Source organism: Agrilus planipennis, unplaced genomic scaffold (assembly GCF_000699045.2).
Source record: "Agrilus planipennis isolate EAB-ADULT unplaced genomic scaffold, Apla_2.0 scaffold18, whole genome shotgun sequence".
NCBI lineage: Eukaryota > Metazoa > Arthropoda > Insecta > Coleoptera > Buprestidae > Agrilus > Agrilus planipennis.
Window position 1 is genome coordinate 566,239 of NW_020438920.1, and position 8,545 is coordinate 574,783.

Consider the following 8,545-nt stretch of genomic DNA (forward strand, 5'->3'; position numbering starts at 1 on the left):
AACTTGTCGGTATAAGTGAGACATGATTACCAAGTTAATGCCACAAAGAAATCGAAAATCGAATATACGTGGACTACACTTCCGTTTCCCAGGGAGCATCCACCCACTTGTTATATTTCTTGTATTTATTTCATTTTAAAGCCTGATGAGTTGTTTTATTTTATTTTTTACTAAAACAGAAGTGTCAAATAGATTTCAACTCCAGTCATATCTCGTAGCTTTTGCATTTATTTATATTCTATATCGCCATTAATGCAGTATAATACAAGTTTTCATTTTAATGAATTATGTATTATATTCCGTTGAATATTAATTAGTATATTAAATGTCAATAGATTATGCTTAATTAATATACAAGCCTTGTTTAAATTTATAATAAGATGGATCAGTTCGAAGTTACTATATGTTAGGTGTTACCTATAGGTAAGTATTATTACGTTATATATTATATTATATAAAAATGTTCATTATAAATTATGTTGCAATTTTTTGATAGTTTGAAAATTTCAATCAAGTAGTTATAATATAATGTTAAGAACTTTAATTTAACATTAAGAATAAAATAAGTCGAAGTGGTCTGTATTCTGTCGAAACTGCCAGCAGGCAGCTCCGACAGAACACAGATCAACTTTTACCTGCTGTCTTAACAGTGCGTTTTAGAAAATACCACAACTGGCGCGGTAAACGCCATCTGTAGTACGATGCTACATTTTAGGATTACGTATGCTCCAACAAGGTCCATTTAAATGTATGGATCAACGTGATATCACATTGAGGTAAGCTACGCCGGGATTCGTTTCAGCAAGTAGATATCGCAGGTAGGTATTGCACCTGTTGACCGCAAATGATAAAACTTCATGACCAATAAAACAATACAGGGAAATTGATTGAAAATACAGTGAAATACCAATTTTACTGTTTTTTGACCATTATATTAAATAATCATATTTTATCATTGGTGCCTTCTAAATCTCTTTGAATATTGAGAAGTCCTAATCCATTCAATGATTTAATGGTTGTTCTCAAGTCTTTTTGCATATATATGACCAGTCATTTATTGTTAGTGCTGGCAGTGTTGCATCGATCTGAAGAGTTTTGGGATTCCCCAAAAGATGGTTATGCTAAGTGGCGCCTTCACGCTGCATCTGTCAGAAGTCAAAACTATAAGTGTAGCCATATTTTCAATTGATAGTTAAATTTCAATTAGGAATTGTATTCTCATCTAACTCAAACTATAAGTAAATAAAAATTACTGAACATACAATTTTTTTTAAACATTTCTATTTCTAATTTTATTAGTTATTTATTAAAACAAAAAACATTCTTCCTCACATTGCATTAACTTCACAAAACATTTATGTTCAAAATAGTATTTAAAAAGAATATCCCCATTTCTTTATCCACTTAAGTCCTTCTACAGTATCGCCCACTGGATGATATTCCAGACCCACATAGCCTTTATAACCTACGTGATCAATTAAATCAAACACGTATTTATAGTCAATTTCCCCAGGTGTGTCTGGTTCATTTCTACTGGGAACTTGAGCGACTTGGATGTGACCTATATCGTCTATTGAGTCCCTGATCAGGGTCGTAAGGTCACCCTGGATTTGTTGAGCATGAAAAATGTCCAATTCAAGTTTCAAGTAAGGACTGTTGATCGCACGGATCACTGATAAGGCTAAGGAGTAGAAAATTTACCTTACAATCAAGATCAAAACAATATAAACGGTTATGTTACTTATTTAAAGTGGTCAAACAGAATGTGATTGACTAATCCAGACAAAATCATTTAATACATATTTTACAACGGAGTTCCTAAAAAAAAATAGTTTCGTTTTTTATTAGGTAAAGTATTTGTCAATGGTTGTTCCATTTAAATTTAAATATTCTACTTCTAAGGGTGGAATGTTGGAGGATGATTCCCGTTTTTAACTTTTTAGTTTAAGTTTGCACTTATTCATACAGGCAACATTGGATTTACACCAGGGACACTAAAGGCTAGTGTCCAGCTCGACAAATCTCTAGATGCGATAAAATTCGATGCTTCAGAAAAAACAAAAAAGGAATGTTTCTTGTGGAATCATCCCAATCATAGTAAAATATTTTCAACAACAAATCAATTATTTTATTTATTTAAAACAACTTTGGAAAACAGTTGACCAGCTCAAATCATTCGAAAATTGAGCTCTTAGAGCTTAACAATCCGATAACTGTTTCAAATTATGTCATTTTAAAATTTTGGAAGAAACATCTTTTAAATGAATCGGCCGATTGAGATACGATCCATAGATGAGGCCCAAATTTCAATTTCATTAGCAAATCGAACGTCATTAAAAAAAAATTTTTTTTGAAACTTTTGATCAACAATGTTTTCGAATGGATCAACTGGTTTTAATTGGATTTACTGCATTCGAGGCAGTTTCTTGAGCTTTCGCTTCCTATGAACTCAAAACGTCGAGATCTAATGAATATTTGATTTTCGTAAATCGGCCTGAAATCAATAACTTCCTAATTTTGAAAAATTAGTGCTTTTTACAGCGGAAAGTCATAAAGGGTTCTGAACCGTCATCTATTTTGGGTAGAATATGGGCAATAGGGCGGCATTTTTTACGGTGCCCAGGGTGACACTAAGGAAAAGTTCGGTCCTACATATAGGCATACGTTTGAAGTCGTAATAAGTATAGGTACTTGATAACACTTTGAACTTATGAAATAAAAATGAAAAATTTAACGTCAGAACAAGTACCTTTGTTAAATATTTTCAAAACAACAGCTTTAACTAAGTTTTCATTCGAATATTAATAATCTTGAAAGTAGTTCTTGTATATTTTTAAGATTTAGCTTGAAATGTATTTTCAAATATAATCACCACTTTGCGCAGTGTCTACCTATATTCCTGACATTAGTAAAGTAGAGATTAGTATCCTTATCATTTAATTTATTACCTATTTACCTACTATGTGATTAATGTAAGAATGCATGTGCGTCATCAACATATGTAATCCGTATGAATCAATCCGCTCGATACTAACTGATGAAGTTTATATTTGTTTGTCAAATATGATATAAACTACGTAAATTACATCATTTTCACTGCAGTGAAGTGGAGTGAACGTAAGTCATAACCAACATGATACGCTTTTCACATACGTTCCACCCTTATATGCTTTTTGCAATTTGAAAGCATATGAAAAAGAATACGTACCGTATGTCGATGAATAATTGGTTCACACGCAATCTTATCAGGGTGCGATAATATTGTATTATTACTTTTAAGATTGCCTGTGCATTATCAACATAGTCTGTACGAAACAATCTGATCAGTACTCGCTGAAGTTAGCAACAGTAGATATTGATAGATATTTTCCGTTCATTTAGAGAAAGGTACAGTGTAGGTGATGCACACAAATAAATAAAGGTCGCAGGCAGGTCTCCGGAATATGACTGGTCGTTTATAGTCAGATGTTTCTGATCAAAGCCTAATCGTAAACTTCTGCCGCCATAACTAATGTCTGAGAGTTATGTCTGCGTATCACGATCTACCACTGTATACCTTTCTCTAAGTGAACGAACTTTATTCGTATTTTGAAATATACAACTGAGATTGTAAACGATAATCGTGATACTGATATTCAAAAATAACTAATGGAAAATATCCCAGGTACAGTTCTTATAATTCAAAAAATTTCAAATGTAAATATTTTAAGCAAATATGAAAGACAATTTGTGACGTATGTGAATAAATAATTGATCCATGCAATCGTATAATAATAAGATAATAATAATCCTAATTATTTATTAATACATACCTCTTTGAATGCTTCTCATATAATATAAGGGACGTGTATTTTTGGTGATTGGCTCAAGAACTGCAACAATGCCCGCTTTTTCAAAAAGTGGCAATGATTCTCTGAGATTTTTTACGTATGTGTCGTGGTGTTTGACGGTAATTGGTTCTGTTACATATCCTGCAGCTACGTGAATTCTGAAAGTAGTTTTTGAGTTTCGCAAGTTAAAGTAACACCTTGTAAAATAATTCTTGCATATTTCATACACTAAAAAGATATATGTATATTGTACTTACACTTTACTATTTAATGCTTTTGCATATTCCAAACTTTTTAGTAAATATTCTTTGAATTTCTCCTCTTGTCCTGGTAATGCCGCAAAACCAAATTCTCCTTTGCTCAGATCTCCTAATAAATAAATATAATGGTAATCTTTTTTTTTTTTGGCAAAGATAATTAAGTATTTTTAAGACATTCGTTCAGGAAGAGTTAGAGAAAGCTTTACTGTACTGAGAAATCAGTACTGTATGAAAATAAATAAAAGTAAAACAAAAATACTGGTATGCAGGGGAAGGAACGAATATAAAGATAGGGGACTAGGGGACGAAAAATTAGAAGAAGTGGTCGATTTTAGGTATCTAGGAAGTCAGATAAGTCAGGATGGAAGGAGTAGTAGGAATATAAAACAGAAGACAGCCCAGGGTCGAGTCGCCTTCAATAAAAAGAAGTCATTGCTGTGCTCGCGAACGGGTAATTTAAAAATTCAAAAAAAGTTAAAGGTGTATGTTTGGCGCTGTATGGGTGCGAAACATGGACAGTGGGCGCGGCGGAAAACAAAAGGTTAGAAGCGTTCGAAATGTGGTGTTACAGGCGAATGATGAGGATACCGTGGATAGAGAAGGTTAGAAATAAGGAGATATTAGGAAGAATAGGAGAAGAGAGGACTCTAGGGAAGTCAATAAGGAATAGGCGAGATAGAGACATATTAGAGGCAGAAAAGGACGTTAGCAGGGGTAGAGATAGACCTAGGTTAGATTACTGTTAACAAGTAGTTAAGGATATGGGTTGTTCTTTTTACAGGGAAATGCGAAGTTTAGCTCAGGATAGGAAAGAGTGGAGGTACGTGTCCAACTAGTCTTAGAACTGACAACCTTATGATGCTGATGACATTCATGGACAAAAGGTTTCTTCACACAGCGAATATAAAATACTTTCATAACAGACGGTACATAAATGTTAGGTTGTATTGTCTTTATCCCTGAAATCAAGAAATATTGAACTTTCCGAGTAGAGTAGGTTAATAAATTGTATAAGCATCTCGAGAAGAAAGTACTGCACCCCTCCGAGAATTTATCACCCATTTTCACTTTAGGATTGTAAAAGAACGCCAACAAAAAATACTTGAAATATCACAAAGCAATCGATAGAATTAGTGTTTTGTACAACTTTTTCCGACTCTAACGATATTTATAAAGATTGCTTAGGCATATTTTCAATACCCAGCGCGTTTTCGTTTCAACAGGATCTTTTACTAAAAATTAGCAAGTTTGATTACTTTAGTTGGAAATAAACAGTTGCAAAAAAGTGGACACGCCTAAATGTCTTTAACCTAGTGTATAGCTGGTTGTATACATATTCTAATCTCACGTTATAACCATAGAGATAATAAAGCACAGTAGACAAGCTCGTCTTAAGAAGAAAGAAACAGAAAATAAATGGACCCTCTCTGTAGCTCTTTTGTCTCTGCTTTTGTTTCATTCACATTCTTGTGCCTGCCAATCAGAAGCGCCAGAGAAGAAAGGAGTCTCATTATTTTTTATCTTACGTCTCATGACCACTTACAGGGCTGCATAAGACTTTCTTACTTTACCCTATTATCTCTATGGTTGTAACAATCAAATTCGGATGTATTGTTGATTGCATAGCTATACATAAATGTTGAAGATGTAAATGTTGTACATTACTTACACCGGGTAAACACCTATTACCATTAGACGTACATAGTAGGGTCTTGGAGTATTTAAAACTGAATTCAATTTAAGAACTTTGGAATATAAAAAAATTAAAATAAGCGCAGACTTTTTTAATAACAGTTTATAATAATTAGGAACTTTGAGAGGATATGATAATGAGGAGCAAATATATAGATTATTCTATAAATGTGAAATTCCAGATTGGCTGTTTATAATACTCATAATTGTATTTTATCTACTCACCTCTGAAATCATCAAAATGATGTTGGTAGACTCCCGCCTCTTTAACAACTTTTGTTATTTCTTGAATCGATATATTATCGGGAATCCCCCCTTCAACTGCTTGAAAACCAGCCGCTTTGGCAAGCTTGTGCCTTTGCAAAAAAGGTACATTCGGAAAAAGGTATCCTAAATGAGCTGAAAATTTAGGCATCTTTCCAAATTTCACTGGCAACGGTATAATATGAGAACGAATACAATAACTGATGAATTACAGCTTTGTTTTGTAGTTATATTTAAAGATAGATGTTTACTCCTTCATATCATTCAAAAAGATAACAAAGTACTTTGAAAATATACATATACGTACGTAAAGATAAGTTCTTATAGTCGAGTCGTTGAGATACTAAAAAAAAACACTTATGTTGCTACATACATGCCACCTTTTGAAACTGACCTTGCTAATTTGTTGTATTTTATAGAATTTATTTTCTTGGAACAAAAAAAGACAAAAAATTAAGTTGATCCGAAAAGCATTCCCTTTTAGTTTCAATAAAAAAGTTAACTACCAGAAAAATAAAACAAATTAAGAATACGAAATTCCTAAATAATACATAATTTCCAATTTTTATAAGAAAAGCATAATTGAAAAATGGGGTCACTCGTGGGGATCCATAACACAAGGACCCAATGCATATCGTATTGTATTACTTGTATCACCTTATTGGATCAGTTCTGGGTGAACCACTGTAAAGAGTAAAATTTCGCGAGCCCAAATTTGGATGTTGATTAAAAATAAGCCAATTAACGAAAGATTTCCATCGATGACATAGAAACCCATTTTTGTCAAACCACATATCATCTTACGACACCCTGCTGCGCTTTTATATCCTACAAAATAAAATCAGCTTGAATTTGAGCTGAAATTATGAATCATTTCCTTGAATTTCGCAAAATCTCATTTTCAATAAAACATAATGTCACCTTAAAACATCTTGTCGTGTTTTTCTACATATTTTGTAAACTAGAATTGGTTAAATTTGGTTTGAAGCACTGTAAAAAGCGAAATTTTACACGTCCATATTTGAAAAATGAGCTTAAATTATGAATCATTCCCTTGGATTTTGTAAAAGCACAAGTGCAAATTATTATAATATAACTCTTAAGGTAGTCTGGGCGTTGAAAATCTGGTAATAATGAATAGTTAAAACCCTTTCATTAAAAACAGTGAAAAAACAGACGTTTATTTAGTTAGGGCAGTACTTATATGGTGATGATCTAACCAGCTACTAACTCGTATGTTAAAAAAGGCACCTAGTGATGTCCGGTTTAGTTCTTATCCGGTTCACTGATTTGGATATTTAAAATGAGTAATATGAACCGACTCCTAAAATTTTGAATAGTGGGTCACAAATATCTGCCGGATCAGTAGAATCCCCAGTATCATGAAGCGATAAACAAAGGATGCGATATAATTTAGAAGTTCGAAAAAGATTGTTAAAGGTGTATGTTTGGAGCGCGACGCTATACTAGCGCGAAACATAAACGATGATCGCGGCGGAAATGAAAAGGTTAGAAGCGTCTGAAATGTGGTGTTTCAGGTGAATGATAGATAAGGTTATAAGAAGTAGGCAACATAGGTTAGTAGGACACCTTCTCAGGCATGAAGGTCTAGTCAGAGACATATTAGGGGCTGAAACGAGAGTTAAGAGGGGTAGAGGTAGACCTAGATTAGATAACTGTTTGCAAATAGTTAGGATGTGGGTTGTTCTAGTTTTAGGGAAATGCGAATATTAGCTCAAGATAGAAAAGAGTGGAGGTGCGTGTCCAGTCAGTCTTAGGGTGATGACTCGAAATTCGATTAAATAACTGTCTATAGTCTATATAATAGTTCTCAGTTCCCCATTATTTGTTTCGGGCTTCAACAGAACTGAGTCGATCTCAATCCTATTAAAAGCAGACATAGCTACATAATCGAACCACACAGATTCAAGATGCACTGGGATTCTGGAAATGTGAATCTTTGAAATGATCCAGAAGTGATGACCCGACTCTTCAAGAAGATTCGAACTTTTTATCATTAGATATAAGCTTTACTTCGGTGTCTACTATCTAACTGATGACAAGAACAGTATAAATTCTTATTGAGTTCATTTATGTATACCGAAACTTCCTTTACTATATGAAACACATTGACATTCAATAGTGGTCAATACTAATGTGAAAATCCATTTACTTTTCTTGTCTTCTATAAATTATCTTAGTGATAAGAGCATTGGTGCGTAAATCCAAAGGCGCCGGGTTCGACTCCCGGCGAGAGTATAACAACAGCAACAATTTTTTTTCATTATCTAATTTATAGTGGATGAAAAAAGTAAATGAATTTTCACACCTAAGCTTCCGAATAAGGATTTTATAAACTGGCGTGGTGATGAGGTCGAAATTGCGATCCATGTGTAGCAGTGTCATTGAAATACAGATCAAGAACTTATAGTCTCTTAGATTTATACATATGTATAAAGTATTTAAACATTAATTAAGAATTTTAGTAATGTTACTAAG

At 33.2% G+C, this 8,545-nt stretch overlaps 1 protein-coding gene across 1 annotated transcript; it reads right to left on the minus strand.

The window, feature by feature from the left end:
* Positions 1–1,299: 1,299 nt before the first annotated feature.
* On the minus strand, positions 1,300–6,259 carry LOC108744144 (putative hydroxypyruvate isomerase). The gene is made up of 4 exons (XM_018479767.2): positions 6,008–6,259; positions 4,088–4,199; positions 3,813–3,988; positions 1,300–1,681 (listed from the first exon to the last, which is right to left on the minus strand). The coding sequence occupies exons 1-4, from the start codon at positions 6,195–6,197 to the stop codon at positions 1,374–1,376; spliced, it is 786 nt and encodes a 261-aa protein (XP_018335269.1). The 5' UTR covers positions 6,198–6,259; the 3' UTR covers positions 1,300–1,373.
* Positions 6,260–8,545: the final 2,286 nt, after the last annotated feature.

Bases quoted from the DNA above. Each gene is read 5' to 3' on its own strand.
- LOC108744144 (XM_018479767.2), bottom strand. From the start codon at position 6,197: ATGCCTAAATTTTCAGCTCATTTAGGATACCTTTTTCCGAATGTACCT. The intron at 4,200-6,007 runs GTGAGTAGATAA...TTTATTTATTAG, and splicing joins TCATTTTGATGATTTCAGAG to GAGATCTGAGCAAAGGAGAA. The intron at 1,682-3,812 runs GTATGTATTAAT...TCTACTCCTTAG, and splicing joins TATGAGAAGCATTCAAAGAG to CCTTATCAGTGATCCGTGCG.